The sequence below is a fragment of the Columba livia genome, chromosome 5 (assembly GCF_036013475.1).
Source record: "Columba livia isolate bColLiv1 breed racing homer chromosome 5, bColLiv1.pat.W.v2, whole genome shotgun sequence".
In the NCBI taxonomy this organism is placed as follows: domain Eukaryota; kingdom Metazoa; phylum Chordata; class Aves; order Columbiformes; family Columbidae; genus Columba; species Columba livia.
The window spans coordinates 4,916,383-4,938,408 of record NC_088606.1 but is presented as its reverse complement, the minus strand read 5'-3'; the positions used below and the strand labels follow the sequence as shown (position 1 = coordinate 4,938,408).

At 41.6% G+C, this 22,026-nt stretch overlaps 1 protein-coding gene across 2 annotated transcripts in view; it reads right to left on the bottom strand.

Moving 5' to 3' along the window:
• Positions 1–22,026, bottom strand: part of DDHD1 (DDHD domain containing 1) — a 37,292-nt gene that overhangs the window by 2,076 nt on the left and 13,190 nt on the right. For both annotated transcript variants that reach the window (XM_021298209.2, XM_021298210.2), the window contains 9 exons: positions 19,912–20,040; positions 18,107–18,254; positions 13,039–13,145; positions 12,770–12,876; positions 11,331–11,593; positions 8,777–8,852; positions 4,005–4,154; positions 2,535–2,787; positions 803–979 (listed from right to left, as the gene is read on the bottom strand). In XM_021298209.2, coding sequence (XP_021153884.2) covers positions 803–979; positions 2,535–2,787; positions 4,005–4,154; positions 8,777–8,852; positions 11,331–11,593; positions 12,770–12,876; positions 13,039–13,145; positions 18,107–18,254; positions 19,912–20,040 — 1,410 coding nt within the window. The remainder of the gene's footprint in view (positions 1–802; positions 980–2,534; positions 2,788–4,004; positions 4,155–8,776; positions 8,853–11,330; positions 11,594–12,769; positions 12,877–13,038; positions 13,146–18,106; positions 18,255–19,911; positions 20,041–22,026) is intronic.

Genomic DNA, 22,026 nt, shown 5'->3' with positions numbered 1-22,026 from the left:
ACCACGCGGAAGGTCCTTGACATGCCACCCCCGACCCGAAAGAACCTCATGGGTAGCTCTGTGATATTCGGCATCGTGCAGCTCTGTTTTCCCCAAGTTTAAAAGCAAGTCTCTGTCCTCAAATACTGACTCGGGTTATCTGTTGAAATGAACAGACAGCGATGCATCATGTGAACGCTGTCACAAGATACAACAGAAACCCCCGTCTTGCAACAGTGCCAATGAGAAGTTTAGAAATAAAATGAAGTATGAATTTCTGTAAAGGAAGTACCTATGCTTGTCAAAAAAAACAACTGCCAAAATTGCACTTTCTGTTCTGGGCAATTCAGACCAGGACAAGGGCAGCTTCTGTCTCTGGTCATACGTGCCTTTAAATCCAGGTTGCTTCAGGATTGCGACTGTATGAAGAAATGTAAATAAACCCATTTTATGATAAACAGTGAGTGGGATTTTCTGCAGCAATTATACTGCTTTTCCTAGAGGGAGTCTAGGAACCACTGATATCCAGATATCATTAGCCAAAAGTCATACATCCAAGTATATAAATATGGTGTATGTACAAACAGATATACAGATAAACCTTTAAGATGAAAAAAAGATTAAACAGAGCACAAAGGGCCAGTCCTGGGACAGTCTTAAGAGATTCAAAAAGCAGGAATGTATTCAGTATTGATGACTTCAGGGCAAAGCAAAAGAATTAAACAGCAGCATATGTTGTTGCAGCATTTCCAGCCTGGCGTAACACACAGATGCAGCTCAGTAAAGGTTTCCATGGGGTTTGTGAGGGGGACTCGTCACTAACCTGCAGGTTCGACAAAGCCCGAGCTGCTGTGCGGGAGAGGTGGTGTCTCAACACTTGTGGCCTTCTTGTCCTCCCCCTCGGCTCCATCTTTTCCTGTCTCAGCTGTCTGTGCTGTACTAGAGCGACCGAATCTCGAAAAAAGCATCCCGCCGAGGCCCTTCCCGATACTCGCAGCTCCTGCATTCAGCACGGAGGAAAAAGAACAAGCACAAGGGCAGCTAAATCAAACTGCAAATTAAAGTCACCGAAGCATCCATCAATTAGAGTTGAGTGACAGATGAAGGAAAACGCTATTCATGCTTTTCTAGGGTGGGAACAGCTTATCTGACCTCAGTGTACACTGTTGATCGTGAGACTAATCTAGTGTACATGCAAAGGCTATAGTTTGGAAACTGGTGTTAGGGGAACAAAAATACATGATAACACTTCTGCAGCAAGAAATCTGGTACTTTTTATGAAAGAGAAATTACAACATATCTGTACAAGTCTAATACTAAGACAAAAATGCTTTGTAACAATGTTAGTACCTTCTGTGTATGGAATCTCATCAAGACATCTAAGATAATCCTCCCCAAAAGGGTCCTTATGTTGGCATAACCCTTCCAGACCTTTAAAAGGACTATTTTGGTTGCTCAGGAAGAGGAGTGGGAAAGTTAAGAACAGATCTGTGATGTTTTATCCTGACTTTGCTGCCACCCTATGGACAAGACATTACAGACACTACAGTAACACGGCAGAAAGCAACTCTGCTTTGAAATACTGCCTATTTCCACTTGAGGACTAAACTGGTTTTATATCTTTAACTTATTTGATTGGGCAGATTCCTGGCACTACATCACATTTGCCTTCTTCCAAATCCCACATAGAGAGCTAAAGAAAAGCCTTGAGTCAACAAAAACTGCAAGTGCACGCTCAGATATAAGCTCCAGTGAAAGTGAATTTAAGCTCAGTTAAACCACGGCTTATTTTGAATCAGAAAGCCAGAAGGGCATAGACTTCATATTAAAACAGCCTGAATTTCCTGTTGCAAAATCATGAGTTAAATGAAAATGTAATATCTTACGTAGAGTATTTTTTCTCCTCTTTGCCAGTATCAGAAAATGTAGTCACAAACAAGATTTATTTTTTCCATGGAGTGGAAACTATTAACTCATCAGGATGTTACTTCAATCAGGCCGACAACAACAAAGCAGCAATAGCATAAACTCCTTGACCCACATCCTCTCCCTACAAGCCTTGTCTCCAGCATACGTAAACCGTCTTTTCCTCAAAGTAAATGCCAGTAGGGATTAAAACAAGCCACAAGCACATACAGAACCAAACCAGCTAGGAATAGCTTGCTTATGGTTGCACCTCAAATAGCAAAGCTCCACAAAGGAAAGGAGGTTGGAACATGGAGGGTGTTGGTCTCTTCTCCCAAGTAGCAAATGAGAGGACAAAAGGAAATGGCCTCAAGTTGCACTGGGGAGGTTTAGATGGGATATTAGGAAAAAATTCTTCCCGGAAAGGGTTGTTGGGCATTGGAACAGGCTGCCCAGGGCAGTGGTGGAGTCACCATCCCTGGAGGGGTTTAAAAGGCATTTAGACCAGGTTCTTAGGGACATGGTTTAATGCCAGACTTAGGTTAGGTTATGGCTTGACTCAATGATACTGAGGGTCTCTTCCAACTGAAATGATTGTGTGATCCTAAGGAGGTCCTATATTAAAAAAAAAGGACATAAATAACAATTACCTAATATACTCGCTTTGCCTATATTTGTTATAGACTCCCCGTAGTGGCGTCGAACCATGACTGGTGAAGTCGTTGGGCTCGGTCCAGTTGAAGCACTTTCGCTGTCAGTAACTGAGGTAGGTTCTTTTGTTGGGTTGAGAAAACTTGGCTTCATATGCTCATAAGGTACAGGGTTTGCGGTGTTGTACCAGTGGATCTGGACCGGTGAAATGTTGCTGTAGTGTTTCAGAATTAAAGGTTCTAATCTATAGGCCTGCAAGAGTCATTCAGAAAAGAAAATCCTAAGTGTCAAGACTGAAAAAAAATCACATTCTCTTCCCATACAGAGTCCTCTCCAACCTCAAATCTAAACGAGTGTAGCCTAGAAAGTGACAGAACAGCAGCGTTACATTCTGGTTGACTTTTCTTTTCACAGCCTGGAAGATATATATATATATATATATATATATATATCAGCCGCCCAGCTGCTTGTGTGCTCCCATTTGCACATTTCTCTGCAATGCTTCTACTACAGGTTGCTGTTACCACCACAAAGGCTACTGTTACCACCACAAAGGCTACTGTTAACAGATGTTTGTTGTTACTCATTGACAGAGCAAACATTATATTTATAAACAGTTAAGCTGCTTTTGGACAACACAAGGGAGTGGGAGGAACTGGCTATGTAAACATTTTGCTTAATGAGTCTTCATTGATCCCTGTGCAAACCATTAATTGGTGTGCTTAATAAGAAAGAATCATTTTCTAGTGATTATTTTTGTTTACTCAGATGTAGAAAAGCACTCTGCTGTTCTTTATCTTAAAACTAAAGAAAGTAACTATTTGCCTTAGATATCCCAGGAAAATTCCATTTTTTTGAGCAGCTGGAGCCAAACAAGATCTTGAGAAGAGCAGAACCAGCATGTTTAAAGTCTGAATATGCTCAGATTCAGGCAGAGCTTAAACACAAAAGTATCCCCAAATTATTATTCTACAGCATGAAATCTCAACTCAAGCTTGCATCAAAGGCCCTTTGACAGTCAACACTGGCTGCCTGTGGAAGGGCAGGGCAAAGCTACACCAAAACTATCCCACCCTCTCATAATTTGTTACTCAGGACCCTTTGGGAAATAAAACTGTCTTTGTTTTTCTACGGCATCCTGTAAATTGCTTGTGAAGCCTTTTTTAACAGCAGTAGTATCTTTGGACAGATGACGTTTAATGGAAGGCAGAAAGAAACACAAGTAGGAACTTGACTGAGAAGGATTATTTCTTAACATCTTTCAAAAAAAAAAAAGCAGAGTAATCTTAAATTTTACGCGTATTAATATGAAAAGAGAATAAAAGTATACGATATTTAAGGCAATTATTTGTAGTAACTATTATTCTACAGTTATAAAAAGCAAGACATGCTTCGAAGACTACACATTATCACACAGCTGATGCTTAAAAACAGTCAAGGAAAAAGTTCCAACTGCAATTAAGACTCACCACTGGATCTGTTGGATGAAAAATATTTAGTAAGCGGTTACAAATGGTTCTGGGCAGAATGTGATCTTGACTGCCGCTGTTTCCTGGACGGACGCCACGCATTGCCAAAAACACCGCTAATGGGGATCCCATACAGAAGAAATTCTCAACCTAAGGAGAGATTTCATCCACGTTATTAAGGATGGAAATAATGCTTCCTAACATGGCTGGATTTGATTTCTCTCTTCCAACCAATTTCTCAGTTTCAACTGGGGGACGCATACAGTATTAGTAAGTCACAACAGGGAAGACTTTGCTGTGAGTTACATGTCATGATGCAAAGTAGTTGGAAAACCAAAAAACAAGTTGGGTATTTGAACTGAAAGATGTCTACCAGCATTGGAAAGGCTGGAGCAAGAAGAATTTGGGAGACACTAAGGAAACGTGATGAGTTTCACAAAGACTGAAGTCTGATTTCTCAGGCAACTTCCCAAAGCTTACCACAGCTCCTTAATCTTACCCTAACCAAGGACTCCATGACTCGTTTTGCTACACACGCCCATTAACCAAGTAGAAATACATTGAGTATTAAAGTCAACCTAGAGGATACTTATAGTAGTCACACACACATACAGGCTGGTGTTATGTACAACCTCTTGTCTTAACACCACCTGGTGTTAAGTGAACAGAACAGCGCGTGTCAAAAGTGCCACCATGTCACACATTAGGAACCACTGCCCCGGACAGGTACAGCACACAGAGACTCCACCGCCTACTCGCACACCAGCCAAAGCTACCGTGACTTTGCTCTAAAAGGACCATCTCAAACACTGAGAAGAAATCGAGGAAACTTGGACTGACCCATCTGACAAAGGTCACTGACTGCACATCAGTGGTAACGACTGTTGGTCACTACCAACCTGGGCCAGGATTCAACAGTGACCTAGAGGTGAACGGCTTTGTATCCCACCACCAATCCTCAGAACATCGTCTCCTAGAAAAATCAGATGTAAAACTCCATAGGCAAAAATATTTTGAGAAGTCAAAATTAATTTTTAACCTTCAGAGTATTTGCTTATATGAAAAATTAATTTTACCATGATCACTGTGACTTTCCCAACAGTCGTGCCCAGTTCGCGGGGCGCTACAACCCAGCAACTCCCAGTGTGCTGCTACTTCACCAGCAAGAGAAATGGCTGCATTCTTGCTAAGTGCAAGTGGAGGACGCTTGGATTCCCATGTGCCTTCGCTGTATGTGAGTGCATGGAGCGCGGGCGTAGACATAATGGTCCGTTTCATCTATCAGATTCCAGCACTGATTCCTCCTCCTCTGACTTGGCACTGGTACCCCACCTCTTCCTTTCAAAAGAATGTGCAAGTCCCAATTCAATTGGGAAAAAAAATATCTAGGTCTTCAGCAAAGCTATTCAATGCCATATGTTGCAAAGCGCTGCTCTGTCACCTGTATTGTCACCCTAGTCTAGTGCAAAGCTGCTATTCTTTCTTATCATCAGGCTTTACACAGACTCTTACATTTTTGCAGTTTGGGCAAAAAGCTTTCTTATCTTCAAATACAATAGAAACAGATATTCACAGCGCAATCCTATAAACTGAATAAGTAACCTTTAACTCTGTCTATCGGCTATTCCTGTATCGAGTGCCTGGAGTACACAATTACAGTCTTTCTGCTTTAAAAAGAAAGCAGAAAGCACCTGCCAGCTTACGCTTGCTAGCAGATGCTTAAAAGATGTTTTCATGAATTCACCTGAGGCCACTACTGACTAGGCAAAAATTGCAAAAGGTAAACAGCTTCAGTGGTTACACAGTGCTTTTGTTCCATGATTTCTATTGCTAAACACAGGATTAACAGTGTCTACTGACAGATGCTTTATTCTTGGAAGGTGCTGTTCTTTGCTATGGATTTTCTTACATGCACAAGCTTCCAACATGGTCTTCCAGCTCTGGAAATGCTTACAAAGTACCAATTGGTGGGTACCTTAATGGGTGGCACCAGACCAATACCAAAGCAGTAAACACTACGAATAAGTCTTCAAAAAGTCAAGTCCTTTAAATTGTCACCATTAGACTTCTCAGCGCTGTTGCAAAGTGGCTGAAGAGAAGACTGCCATGCCACCCAATCTACTAGGAAGAGAGGACTAAAGTCTTTCTAGAACATACTGATTAATTTTGGTGTTTCTCCTAGAATCAGGAGTGGGGCACTTCACATATAATACTGTTTAACAACAGAGAAGAAATGTTTACGAACATGACCTTTCAAGATAGCATTTTTCTCCTGGGTATGATTCATAAACGGCAGACTTAATGAATTTATTTTTATTCTAAGTAGAGGCTGACTCACACAGTCACCCATTCATCTTAAGACTGCAGTATTTTCAGAATTTAGAGAGAAAAAAGCAGCTGAGTGAGCCAACAGAAGTGAGGCAGCGCAGCTCTTTTGTGCATAGGTAAATGTGGGGAACAAGTGAACGTCTTCAGTGGTGATGTTAAAAAAGAAGATACCGAAGGTGATTAAAATTTATGTTTCTGTGCTGCCTTTCAGCCTGGAGGATGCCAAACATCCTCACAGAGCAAGGAAATACAGAGCTCTGCACCTAGGAATGTCCTGCAGCTTCAGCAGACAAGGGGAACAGAGACTTACACCAGTATTACACAGGGAATTGAGCTGGGCAGCTGTGTGTGTAACCACCATGGCACATTTCTGCATTCAGTTTAAAGGCTTCATTCTCTCTGATAAGGCTGAACATCAGCATCCCATTGATCTCTCATCATTCTTGTGCATGTGGTATATCACCAGTATCATAAAGATTTTGTGATAGTTGTTACCAACATTGGCATCAGTCAGGTGATGCTACACAGAAACCACAAGGTCAAGTACAAGGGGAAGCAAGTTTCTGTAACTCTGGGTGAATGAGAAGTTCTGAGGAATCCTGAAGCACTTTGGGACAGCACACTGACGAGCCTAGATTTAAATGAATTTCCATCTCAGTATCAGGGAATCGCTGCAGTAGGTCCTGCCCTCCCCTTCCCCACCGTCATCGAACATCATCCAACAACAGTTATTCCAAGCACCACAGGTCATCAAGAGGCAGGCATCACACCAGTCCCCATGTTCTCAAGTTCTTCAGCTCCTTCAGCCTTTAACCCTGACTCCTCTTACACAGCTGCTGGGGAGAAGGCTGTATATATATAAGCTTTACATTTACAATGGGGTGTTGGATTTACTTTTAAGTCATGCAGGTTCTATTGATTTAACAGTTTATTCATTTATGCCATCTGATGACAAGTAGAGAGACAAAGATACCTCACTCTCAAGTTCCCATTCTGGTGGCTTGTCCAATATATTATTAGAGTAAAATACACTCTGTATTGTGGGGGTTATTTATTTTTACCTCCCCAAAGGGTCAATCAATCACAAAGATCATTTCCTCCAACATGAAAAACCAGCCAAGTTAGCTGTTATATTTATTCTTATGCTTACCTTGCCAAAAAGCTACCTTTGTGCTTGCTCAACAAGCAAGCTTAACTCTGCTTAACGTAGGACTAGTGACTATGTCTCATCCTGGGAAGCTGATTTTGTTTCAGTCCATAAAAGAAGGAACATACAGACAGTCACCAGCCTTTTTATTACAGTTGTACATCCCTGCTCATGGCAGGGGGCTGGACTAGATGACCTCTGAAGGTCCCTTCCAACACAAACTGTCCTATGATTCTGTGCCCGTTTTGTTGTGTAATACGGCCTGAGGACAACAATATCTTCCTTTCAGTAAGGTTAAGAAAAATTATGTACTGTCATGGAAAACTACCTAGCAGTAATTTGGACTGATACTGTCCTCTCCCCCCTCTCTTTTCCCCTCTTTCCCTGCTCCCTCTAGAAAGCACCTGTTGAAAAAATCTTCAGTTTAAACACAAGCAAGTGAAGAAGAATCTTTTCCAGAGCTGGAAGAATATCAGCCTGACTCCAGCTTCCTTGATAGTAGAGATAATGGCATGATACATGCTTTCGAGCAGTGGTGAAAAGAAGGCTATGACAAATTGAATGATGGTTAGTTTCCCCTTTTTTATGGCTCAAGATTGACCTTGGCTTCTAAGACGCCTTCTGAATACAGAAAGGAAGAAAAACGGCAAGTTAAGAAACAATAATCTATTTTCTTCTCATCTATCATGTCACATTTTTACTGTTTAATATTTCAGGATATAGTCGAGCAAGTATGAAGTGTTACACATCCCACCAAGGAGATAGAAAATGCTTTTTCCCAAGGACAGGAAGTCATAGCAAATTATACAGCTAATTAGCAAGCAATCTATTTCATGAGACTACGAGGAACTTGTGCTAACTGTCAAAGCACTGGAATTTGGAAAGAAAATCGACTGCTGGAGGAAATTCAATCAGATTTGCTCAAAGATGTGACATTTTAGAAGTAGTCCCCAAGGAAAATGGATTACTCTAGAAAGTAGAAGTGAAATTGTTTAAGATATGGGATTAATGATGTAATTTGCCAAATAGCTTTTACCTTTCCACACAGTTGTACGTGTAATATTTTATCAATCTAGGTGCAGGTTTATATATTTACATATAAACATATATATTTGTAATATATGAATACAGTCACATGTTTACACAAACATACACACATTTCAACCACTACGTTAAAATTATTCTACCAACATCGTGTCTAGGGATGTAAAAAAAAATGTTTGCAGAATAACTCCTATTGCAGGAGTATTTTTACAGCAGGCAGATATTTCACTAAAACCCTCTCCAACATACATACCTTAAATTTTAAGGCAGGTGGGTTTGATACAGTGGATGCCGTTAACTCACGTAACCTCTCTTCTATCTCTCTCACCCTAGAAAATAGAGATCACTCTGAGATCCAATTAAAAAATGTAGCTTAACCTCCTTGATCCAAACCGGCGCTCCTGTGGGGTCCAACAGTTTTGCATGCTGGGAAGAGGCAGTTCTGGCATCAGTATTTCTTGGAGGCAGTTCGACAGATAAATAATCAATATCTGAAATCCTGTGGCTCTACCCACAGAAGGATTCAATCAAGACACGACAGTTTCCTTGTTCACCACCCTAAACATCTGCACACCCCTGTTCCTCAGAAGGGGGTAACTCACCTCCTGTTTCCTTGGTGTTTTTTGCAGCCAAATCACCTGTTGTTTTTTTTTTTTTAAAAAAAAAAAGACAGAGCCACAGAAAACTCCATGGCCTAAGCATTATGGAGTTCTGTATTGTGGTAGAATATCTAAAGAGCGCTGTCCCACCCTTTCAACTATTATTAAAAAAGGTTGTTCATGTCTTCTTCTGGCTAGCCTGAATTAAAAATGTAGCTACAATATAAATCATAGAATGGTTTGGGTTGCAAGGGACCTTCCCAGCTCATCCAGTGCCACCCCTGCCATGAGCAGGGACATCTTCACCAGCTCAGGTTGCTCAGAGCCCCGTCCAGCCTGGCCTGGGATGTCTCCAGGGATGGTTCATCCACCACCTCTCTGGCCAACCTGGGCCAGGCTCTCACCACCCTCAGTGTATAACAAATTTCTTCCTCCTGTCCAGACTGAATCTCTCTCCTTTAGTTTAAAACCATCAGCCCTTGTCCTATCACAACAGGCCCTGCTGAAAAGTCTGTCCCCATCTTTCTTATCGGCCCCTTTTAAGTACGGAAAGGCTGCACTAACATCTCCCTGGAGCTTCTCTTCTCCAGCTGAACACCTCATCTGGAAAGTAAAACTGTCCCAGATCCCAGCACCAGAGCATCACACCCTCATCAGAGCAGGAAAACACCATCTCCTTCAGTTCCACAGAAGCATCATATAAGCAAATATATTAAGCATAACCTCTGCCATCCTGATTAGAAAGAAGCAAGTCTGGAAGCATTACATTCAAAAAAGTTTGTATGCTTTAATAAGCCTGATTCAGTCTTAAAAAATACAGCACACAGAATTCTTGACTCTTGTGAACTGCTGCTGAAAGGTTTCAATAAACAACCTCACATGCTGTATGTATGTTATTCTACAATGTAGAATATTTATACATGCTATGACACACCTTACTCAGGCATAAGCATTTACAGAAATCCGTTATGTGTTTGCCATCCTTAAACACTAGAAATCCAGAAATCATAGCATGTCAGTAGTATATTTTCTATCATTTCAGACTGAATCACACTAAGATGGCTTCTGAAATGGAGAGCCACTCTATACAGAAGCACCAGTCTCAAGTGATACTTGGATTACTGTGGATTTAACCTGATGGCATGTTGGAGGATGCCTAAGGAGCTGGAGCATGAGTGTGAAAATGGTAATTTTCCCCTGATCATATGGTAGTGCTATGTCCCTACCACTAGACAACTTCATTAGGTTTCTTAGTTCTCTTCTCTCAGAAAGATTTCGCTTTACCCAGCCTTGCAGCTGACAGAGATGTCCTGTGCCAATCCCTAATTACACAAATACCCATTTCAAGCACTGCAGGAGATCTGATGCTCTATTAATGCTTCCAAAGTACCACCAAGAAGGAACCAAAAATGTGATCGTGCTTTATCCTCACCTCCCACTTGAAAGATTGAAGCTCAAGCTACTGTTACGAGATTCTCTATCTATGGTGTCCCATAACACCTCAATATCCAGGTTAGGACAGGGAGGTCACCTAAACAGCGTGGGGACACCACGATGATCTGACAATGAGAATCCCGACCATTACTTGCAAGGTGCTGAAACCAAGATCCTGTTTGTCACAGGGGGCAGCACTGCCTTGCACCCCGAACAGCTCAAACATTTCTAGATGGCATCAGAAAGAAGTCAGTAAATGATCCACCATGGAGCAGCAACCCCCTAAACCAAATCACAGCAATTACAACATCTGTATCCAGCTGCTGGAGCTCCATTTCCAGGCTGAGCCTAAGAGAAAACTTGTCATTTTCCTCTAGAAACTTCAGAACTTCACTGCTCAGGTTCTACTCAGTATTCCAGCTCACTGCCCACCTGCGAGCTACTTTGTTGTGTTTCTCCTCAAGCAGGACTAATGGCCTGACCGCCTCCTTTCTTCCTGGCTGTCATCTGCTCCCAGTGCATCTGGCCAGTGAGCAGTAAGCAGCTCGTTGTTTGGTTCTGGTACAGCCGTGGGATGTGGATTCAGAGCTCCTATTAGCAGCGTTTAGCATTTACCACTGCCACTCAGCACCAGCAGAAGAACATCAACCACAAAAGATAACAGCCACGGTGGGTTCTGGAAACACTCAACGGCACCATCTAGGGATGTGGACTCAAATGGCATCATCTAGGGATGTGGTTTTCTCCTTTAACAATCAGAAGTGGATGCATTACCGTTGTTCAGCTATGTAAAGTTGTTCAAGTAAATGTTGCTCCTCATAGCTCATCCAACGGTCTTCAAGCTTCTCTTTCTCCTTCTGCAGCGACTGTTCATAAAGCCTGAAGGGGTTCCAGCCAGTCATGATGTCGTAGGTAATGACGCAGCCCAGCGAGTGGGACACGATCGAGACTTTCCCTCCTTTCTCCTCAAACTCTGGATTCCGGGAGCAGAAGAGTGTGTACAGCCGGTTCAGCTCCTGCTCCAGCCCTTTCACCAGCTGTTTCAAGAAAGTAAGGAAAAAAAGTTTAATATCAACGTCATATCACTGCTGTTCATGTATGTTCACATACTACACTGACCAGGTTCTCGAGCAGCTATCTAGGATAAGTGTAATAGAATTCCAGACACATGCCAAGCCTCTAATGCACTTCAAAAAAATCTATTTAAAGCTGCCAGAGAACTTTTCATCGCTTGTCACAAAAGTTCATGTTGGCCTCAGTTCCACAATAGACAGAGACACCTGATACACAGCGGAGAACTCAGGAACCCTGAAAAATGAACTCTGCATTACTTAGCAACACGAGAAATACAGCTTTTTGTAGCCTTATTGCTAGCACTGGGAGCTTAAAAGGTTCATACCAATCTCACCACCATTGCTGCTATCAGAAAAAGAAATATTATTAGGTAGCTGAGGGCTTAAAATGATATTGCCAGCTGAAGGACTTATGCAAATCTCATTTTAATGAAATGTAGCATCAAATCCACAGGTAAACTTTGAAAGCCTCTCTTCTCCTAGTGCCAGCCTAACCACGCACAGAGCACCAAGGCTGCAAAAAGATTACCATTACTCCATACATAATGTAGTCAATACAGAAAAAAACCCTATAATTCCTATAGAAACTAATCCTAAAACATCCCCACAAGGGTTTCCAGGAAGTGTGACACACAGAAGGTGCTACTGGGTGATGCACTGTCACTGGAGTCAGTATCCCTGCAGGGGTTGAACAGAGATGAGGTTCTCAGGGACGTGGGTTAGTGCCAGGGTTGAGTTAACAGTTGGACTCAATGATCTTAAGGGTCTTTTCCAACCAAAACAATTCTATGACTGATTCTAAGAATCTCAGGTCTATGGACTCCCATTGCTCTGAATATGCAGGTACATGAAAATGCTGTAAAAACCCTTCCCATTTCTAAGCTGCTGACACAGACCCACTTTAAACAGCCATTTCTGCTCCAAATAAACTACTCTGATTGTACTTTTTGCTGTTTCTCAACTCTTTTCACTCTTAAAACTCTGTATTTTGATTACTATGGATGACCATTATGTACTTGCAAATTGTTTGCTTTCTTTATGCAGGGTCTCTCAGAAGGAAACTTTGCTTACTTTCCTAAATCCAGTCTGTTTTAGCTTCTATGCCCTCCTCTAGTAAAACCTGCATAAAACCACACTTACTTCGTCTCTGTAAAGAGGACTTGTATAATACATTATATCCATTGCGCTGCTGTTCAACATATCCCTTATACTTCGTACTTTATCTGGAGTAATGGAGTCCACAGTGTCTGAGGAGAAACAAAAAACAAAGAAGATACTTGAGTTACATGTGGCAGAACGATAAAATCCAAACAAGGCACATGGAGAGAACACGGTGTGAAACTTCTGGGGACAATTTTGCAGACTGCAGCTTCTGGAACAGCAAAAGAACCAATAAGTGAGAGATGTACCTCCATCGAGGGTAAGTTTTGATCTCCATTCAACTGGGAGAAATTCAACATGCGTTGCAAGATTGGAAAAATACTTCTCTTCTACTCTTCTTACAGTATCTCGCAACCTATAAGAAAGAAAAGAGAACATGTTCCTGTATAAACTACTGTTAGTGCTCTTATCAAATAAAGCCAATATATCCAGGAACAGCACATTTCTCTCTGTTCAAGTATGGCAATACATACTTACTAACATAGGTAATAACCCACCTCATGCTTTTGTTATAAAGTACTTAAATTCTCATAAAATGAAAATTAAGAATTTTCCCACTGCCTTGAAATCCTGAATCCACCAAAATCAATAATATAGGCCAGTATGTAAGGAAGATAATTCAGAATTTTATTTTAATTTCACATCAAATTGGAAGGCTCGAGAGCTCTCAGAGTGAGAAAAAGGATCATTTATTAGCATTTTAACTTGCAGTAGCAGATGGACAGGCTAAGTTCCTTTTAAAAGGCTTTTCCCTTTTAAAGCATATCTGAACATGAACATTAATGCACCTCTGAAGGGATGTGCGAAACTTTAAAGTACCTCGGAAACAAAGTACATCTGACCCTTTTTGTTGTTTGGGGAGAAGGGGAATAACAGCGAGCTATATTGTTTTTAAAATGCTATATTACTAGTGTTGTGTGAAAGACTGATCAGCAAAATATGAAAATCGCCATGAAATGATGCAGGTTAGTAAAATATCCATGCATTCTACCAATCCGTGCATTCTATCAACAGCATCCAGCAACCAAACTGGAGAAAGCATCATTTTTTTTCCCCTATTTTTAAAGCAAACCCCTTTTAATGTTTGTTGCAACCACATGCACAATGACATCCATCTCCTATCTGCACTTCTACCAGTCCAAATGCAATTTAGTAAGTTTAACCCCCTGAGATGCTTTCCTTGAATATACTAACGCTCCTCTGTTCTCCTCCAATAGAAATGAGAGAGTTTAGCCTAAATCTCTACCAACACACCTAAAAAGCTAAAAATTACAGGAAAAATTTTACAGGAAATCTTGATTTAAGACTCCAGCAGCACATATTTAATGCACTGAAAGGCTTCTGAGAGGCTCTGCAATCTGTAAGGGCTTGCACACCACTGGAAATTTACCAAAATTGCTATTCTGGAGTAATTATTATAATGATAACCCACAATTAAAATGCTTTCTAACGGGACTTGCAATAAAAATCTAATTGGTGGTTACGGAACACCAAGTTGATGTTGCTTGTGCAGACGTCAATTTTTGTGCTACAAGCAGCATCACTGGCAAATACAATTTTTGAATCAAAACAGGAGATTCAGACAGAGGCACAGACACCAGCTTTGGGGTAAGAGCAGCCAAGAACTACCACAACATTACAGCTACCGTGGAAATACACAGAAGAGTTATTTCATTCAATTTGCAAGAACAGGAGCTGATGAAATTTAGAGGGTCAGTCTAAAGGTCTGACCTTTACCTAACTCAGGTAAAACAATAGGATTTTGTTTTAACTAAGGTAGGAAAAAATGGGTAGTAACATTCCTTAATTCTAAATACTAAATTTGTCTCACTGCCAGAAGCTGTCCTGAAGAGCCCCGTACCCCTGAGGCCCCAGAGGAAGGCAGGACAATGGAGGAGTTTGTATCGGTTGATGAGGACCAGGTTAGGGAGCAATTAGGCAATCTGGACATCCATAAATCCATGGGTCTGGATGGGATGCACCTGTGGGTGCTGAGGGAGCTGGCTGAGGTCATTGCTGGACCACTCTCCATCATCTTTGCCAAGTCTTGGGAAATGGGAGAGGTGCCTGAAGACTGGAGGAAAGCAAATGTCACTCCAGTCTTCAAAAAGGGCGAGAAGGAAGACCTGGATAACTACAGACCAGTCATCCCTGGAAAGGTGATGGAGCAACTTATTCTTGGTGCTATCTCAAGGCATATCAAGGATAAGAGGGTCATTATGGGCAGTCAGCATGGCTTCACCAAGGGGAAGTCATGCTTGACCAACCTCATCGCCTTTTATGAGGACATAACAAGGTGGATAGATGATGGTAAAGCAGTGGATGTGGTCTGTCTTAATTTCAGTAAAGCATTTGACACAGTCTCCCACAGCATCCTCACAGCTAAACTGAGGGAGTGTGGCCTGGACAATCAGGTAGTGAGGTGGACTGTGAACTGGCTGAAGGGAAGAAGCCAGAGAGTCGTGGTCAATGGGGCAGAGTCCACTTGAGGCCTGTATCCAGTGCAGTGCCTCAGGGGTCGGTGCTGGGGCCAGTATTATTCAATATATTCATCAATGACTTGGATGAGGGAGTAGAGTGACTGTCAGCAAGTTTGCTGATGACACCAAGCTGGGAGGAGTGACTGACATGTCAGAGGCTGTGCTGCCATCCAGAGACCTGGGCAGGCTGGAGAGTTGGGCAGGGAAAAATTTAATGAAATATAACAAGGGAAAGTGTAGAGTCTTGGATCTGGGCAGAAATGACCTATTAGAGAGCAGTGTAGGGGAAAGGGACCTGGGGGTCCTGGGGACAGCAGGGTGACCATGAGCCAGCACTGGGCCCTTGTGGCCAGGAAGGCCAATGGTACCTGGGGTGGGTTAGAAGGGGGTGGTCAGTAGGTCAGAGAGGTTCTCCTGCCCCTCTACTCTGCCCTGGGGAGACCACACCTGCAATATTGTGTCCAGTTGTGGCCCCTCAGTTCCAGCAGGACAGGGAATTGCTGGAGAGAGTCCAGCGCAGCCACCAAGATGCTGAAGGGAGTGGAGCATCTCCCGTGTGAGGAAAGGCTGAGGGAGCTGGGGCTCTGGAGCTGGACAAGAGGACACTGAGGAGTGACCTCATTCATGGGGATCAATATGGAAAGGGTGAGTGTCAGGAGGATGGAGCCAGGCTCTTCTCGGTGACAACCAATGATAGGACAAGGGACAATGGATTCAAACTGGAACACAGGAGATTCCACTTAAATTTGAGATGAAACTTCTTCTCAGTGAGGGTGCCAGAGCCTGGCCCAGGCTGCCCAGGGAGGTTGTGGAGTCTCCTTCTCTGCAGACATTCCAACCCGCCTGGACACCTTCCTGTGTAACCTCATCTGGGTGTTCCTGCTCCATGGGGGGATTGCACTGGATGAGCTTTCCAGGGCCCTTCCAATCCCTGACATTCTGGGATTCTGTGATTTAATATGTGTAAGGACACCAGTTCCCCTCCACAATCTAGAAGCACAAGTTCAGCAAAATCAGAGATCAGGTTTCAGTGAAAAAAAATATTCCAAATAACAATATCAAAGTATGTACAGTAAAATACAAGGACACCCCCAACATTAATTTTTTTTAAGTTAACATTATACTAGTAATGCCAGAATACTGCACTTTATGGCAACTAAAAACCCCTCCAATTAAGTATATTATGCCATAGTATCTTAGCTCATATTACACAGAAATGCAGAATATACTGTCAGATTCCTTAACTAACCCTCCCTATGTTACCAAAGCAGCTCTCAGCACATCATTCTGTTCACGTTGGGTCAGCTGAATGATGGTTCCAGCCTGGCGGAGGGAGGAACCGCCTCCCCCCAGACGAGTTCTGCAGTTAATATCAGCACTGACATGAGCAGGTTGTTGTACCAGCTGCTGTGCTACATTTAGATAACAAATGTGTTTAACCACACTGTGAAACAACAAAATCACGTCACATCTACCCAAGACCCGTTCATTCAAGCATCGATAAAATGCATCTTTTCCATTTACCTACTTACAGGACATCCTGCAACCACAGCGTCTAACCACATTAATGATTAGATTGAAATCTCTTCCTTAATGAAATTAGCGCATATAATTTTAAATTACCCTGGAAGAAGAGTTCTGTTTTCACCTCTGTAACCAACAGGATCTGCCTAATGATGCAGACGCATCACGTAAGCTGCACCAATTTCTCCTCAAGGCAGTGACCTGAGGACAAAGCATCTCAAATGAGCTCTGGTAGGGTCTCTCACCAGCATGGGCTACATACAGAGTATTCCACATCTGGGTTATAAGTTGTATATTTGCACCTCTCTTTTCATTTGTTTTTAGGACCACTCGTTCACGTGAGGCTTTGGTTTTGTGCTGCAAACTGAAGTAAATACAGCTTGAAATAAATACAAAAGTTTTATCTCAGGGTAGAATGAACCCAAAAAGAAGCAACAATAAATGTATGTGGCAAAGGCCAAAATGCACAAGACGTTTTTTTGTGGAAAGGAAGACACCTGAACAAGTATCCCCTTCTGCAGATCCAAGCACCATATCAAAAAAATGCAAGGTATCATGGAGTTTGCTTCATCTGTGTTCTCACCCTCACTGTAAAGAATTTCTTCCTCATGTCCGGCCCGAATCTCCCTCCTTTAGTTTAACACCATCACCCCTCGTCCTATCACAACAGGCCCTGCTAAAAGGTCTGGCCCCATCTTTGACTTCTCAAGCTTGTCCAGGTCCCTCTGGATACATCTGCTGGTGGCACCATGATATGGGGCAAGGGAAGAAGAAGTGGAGACACCGATGGGCAGACCTGGGGCTTAAGTGGCATCTGCGCACAGAACTCTACAAACAATCTCACAGCAACAGCTTCCAAGTGCATGAAATAACTCTGTCCTGGTTTTTTTTTAATATTTTAATAGTCCCACTAGCGCCCCAGTTCCCTTCTTAGCAGCATGTGCTTCACTTGACCATTATTCCGACAACCAGCAAGAACAACGGAGATTCCCCTCTATTTTAACAAAACGAAAAACCTCTACCTGCTTGGCAAAGTGACTGACCACAGCTGCTAGAAATTCAGGGGCCAGACCCTTAAAAGCGCAAGCGCTGGCCACAAAAACAGAATATATCTTTGCTCTTCTGGCTTGCAGCTAGTCCATACATTTGAATTAAGGTAGAAAATAGCGTACCCACAATTTAATGACTCAGGAAAGAGGAGAACAAGGAAGAAGTTAAACATACAGCTTAAATCAAAGGGTCTGTTGTCATTTATAAAGTCAGCCTCATACCCAGGCTTGAGTTGGTATGGCAAATATTACAAAGCACTCACATAGCTGTATTTTTGATGATCCTTCCTTGGTCCATTTTCTGCCCAATACCATGCACGACAAACACAATGTGACTAGTTTGCGGTGGTTTGTCTTCTAACGTGGCTTCTTCTACGTAGCCTCTATGTAGCCTTGTCCCACTACTTGAAGCTGTAGAGAAAACATTATCCTAGGTCAGTTACATTCTCTGAAGTGCAAAACAGTCTTATATGTTGACACAAACTTGGCTTTTTTAAGACCAATAAAGTATTTTGAAAATAAGGTTATGTATAAAGGGAATAGCACGTATTTTTTAATATCTGTGATTTTAATCCCCTGAGAGATTTGAGCAACTAGGTGCTATTAATTGTATCAGTCAATGTACTAACAGGCCATTTCCACTGTAAAGATAACTAATTTCAGAAATGTTTTGAAAAATAACTTTTTAGAAAACAGTTGTACAATTGTCCATCTACTTTTACAACACAATACCCTTCCTCTGTGTGTCTCAATCATTAAATTTCCTCCTACCTCCACCTTACTCCCACAGCCTGGAAGAATCATGGAAATGATCTGGCCACATAACTGACAAGTGTTGTCACTCTCTGACCCAATTAAGAGAGCTGGCTGAAAAGCTTTCCAATTTTTCCTTTTGGTGGGGAAAACCTATGTTTTATTTCAAGCTGATCCAAACTCCAGTTTCCCCAGTTGTTCTCTAGTTCAGTGGCTGGGCCAAAAATCAATTACCCGGGGCAAATCCAGGTGTTCTCTCACTGACAAACCCACTGTCACAGCGTGTCTGCATCCCCCTCTAGTGACAGACCCACAGACAGGACCACAGCCTTACACAGGAATCCCAAATTGCTTTGTTTTTAAAGAAGAAAACACTACAAAAACACTAAGGGTAGTTTTTACACAGGACAGGTTTTGTTTCTCAAGTGGGCCTCTGTTGGATATTTCCCCCCACAAGTTGTTTAGGGCACATCTTACTTATTATTTGGATAGTGTGTAATAAATAATATTCTTGGTACAGAATACTTCATTTCTTCTGGAACTGAAGCATTGAACTATATTAATTCTCGGCAAACATTAATTAAGTATCCACCCAAGAGCCCTGTGGGGTAAGAGGGCATTAATTACAGGACAGAGGCATGGAGATTAAAGCCAAACCTACCACATGAGAGACCAAGGAACAAAACAAATGTGTATGTTCTTGTTTTTCTAGTTGTACAGCAGTGCATAGGAGCACCATGACAAGTTCCAATGTCCTAGGTTGGCAATAATCTGCCGTTTCCTTGAGAGGGACCATCCTCTCTCCCAACCATCTCAGCCTCGCTGGCTTTACGACTGGTAGTTTGGGGCTTCAATGAGCCTGGATTCCTGCTGTAAACAACTTCTAAGTGCTACACCCCTCGTCTCCCTTCATACGTCTGTTTAACAAACTGAAAAAACCAAGAGCTGGTGAGAGGGAAAGGTATGATCATGTATTTAAGGAATGAATCACAGTATGCAGGTACACAGCAGTGAAGTCAAGGTTGCAAAGGGAACTGTAATTCTTATATTGCAGACACCAGACTGCTGCTGTAATATTTTCATATACGTATTAGGTAATGCTAACTGCTGCATCCAAATTAATCATAAAATACGTAATAAAAATAAGTCAGACTATTCTAAGGATCCTAATACACTCCTCTGTGAAAACTGCAATGGCTGAAGTGGGTTAATCACACATTAAAACTTTAACCTTGAAATCTACTTCTAGCATTAAAGTAACAAACTTAAAATGCTGGTATTTACAATATTCTTTACAAACTCTGAGAAATATTACCTTTGGAAAAGCCCAACTTTTGTGTAACAGTTCTTGCAATTTTAGATGTTGTTGCATCACTGTAAAGATAAACTTCGTCCACACTGTGCCAGTCCACATGGTTGCGACTCAACTTTAGACTATGAATAGCTGCAGCAAAAAGGAACGACATCTAATGTAGATGGGTAAGAGGAAAAAAGAAGTCTCTGAACAGAGAGAGAAAAGGGTAATTTACATACAGGTTAAAAATCTAGAGCTCCATTATAACTAAATCTATTACTTCTTACCTTGAAAAGTTTTTACATTTAGGATTTATCTCAGCAGGACAAGCAGCTATTTGGAGAGCACCTCTGAGGACATTTCATATCCTTCTTTCTCCTCCCACCCTCATTTTAGGATGGTAGGTTTTCAAAATATTCCCTTAGTTGAAAACAAAAACCAGGGGGAGGCAGGGCAACGCATCCCAAATACTGGAGCTTGGTGTGATGACCAGGTAGCTGCCCCATGCACTATTTTCACTAGAAAAAGAACAACTTCACACCTGTCTTTTCTTTCCTGTGTATGAGCAATGAGAACCCAATTTTGACTGTCCATTGCAGTAACACAGAGGCTTTCAAGGCTCCATTACTAGAAAGCTCCGTGGCATTTCTATCCTTTCTGAAACATCTAGGAGATGGAAATGCAGCTCAATGAGGAAGCCTCTGAATGAGTAATTTCTGGCATGGAACAGAATCTCGCTCTTCCAAAAGCCACTAAGAGCTCTAGTGGGTTTTTTTTTTGTGTAGTGTTTTCCACATTTGAAACTGACTGAGCTCTGGGACCAACCTCGTGACACGCTGTCCTATTGTCAGGATTAAGCACAGCAGGCACGGTTTAATGCAAGTCAGAATGTCTCATCTAAGGCTTAGAGATTGCTTGAGCACACGCGGCTGAGAGCATCATTTGGCTGCTATTGTTCTTCCTTAAACTCTGAAGTTCTGGTATGTAAACCCGAAATACAGCTGTAGATTTTAAAACCTGTTTTTAATTTATTTAAAAACAAATGCAAAGCCATTAAAAAGGCTATTCCTCTTAATTAAACTGGGCTGTTTCACATTGCTGTCATTTTAATAACGCACTTCACCACCTCTTAATTCATCAGTGTCACTATTTGCTATGCAAGCACCTACTCTTAATTTTTTAATTCATGCATATTCATTAGCACAACTGAGCATGATCTGGAAAATATATACAAAATAATTTCAAAATTACGAACACAAAACAAAAGGCAGAAGTATTTTCTTACTGCTCCAGACAGTAGTTATGCTTATTTGCCTTTAACAGAACTCAGTTCCACATGTGAGAAGAAGCAGGAAAAAGTTTACTATTAAACATTTTGATTTCAGGCATTTTCATTTGGACCCAATTATAGAAAAATATAACTGAAAGAAGTCAAAAGGCAAACATTTATGCATGTCAAAATAAATCCTTACACTTCACAATATCCCCAGGAGCTAAGGGTGTGACAAGAATAACTCCAAACCACCCATGTGCATTTAAATTTCGAATTGAGGGTGTAGCTTTCCGAAATCTGGTTCCACAGTCACTGAAGTCAGTAGAAGTTTAATCACTACTGGCTTTAACGGTGGCAGAGGAATATCAGTGACAAGGACTCTTGAGCCTTCTGCAATCATTAATAGCTCCTCTAAGATCTACTCCCACTTGCAGAAACAAATTTGCACATCAGCTGCTGCCAAGTCCAAAGTTGTTTCCTGCAACCCAGCAGCCTTTATCGCGTATTCTATACAGCTTGTCCTTTTTATATTGAGTGTCCAAAGTCTTGTGTCGTTCCAGTACTTACAAAAAAAGCCAAAGTAAAAATAATTCACAACATAAAATTAAAGATGTGTGCGTTATTTAAAAATATAAAACAAAACGTTATCTAGTATAAACCTTCATTTCCTTCTCTGACATAATTCATCTTATACCAGGTCTGGTGTGCTTCTAAAAAAAGTTGCTTTTAGTTTATTGAAAAAGCCAAACCACATATAAAGAGTGTAAGAAACAAATGTTTACAGCTTTCACAGTCACATTTATAATAAGGATTACAGCACAATACTGTTAGCATCTACTTTTCTCTCAGATTCACAACGCTTC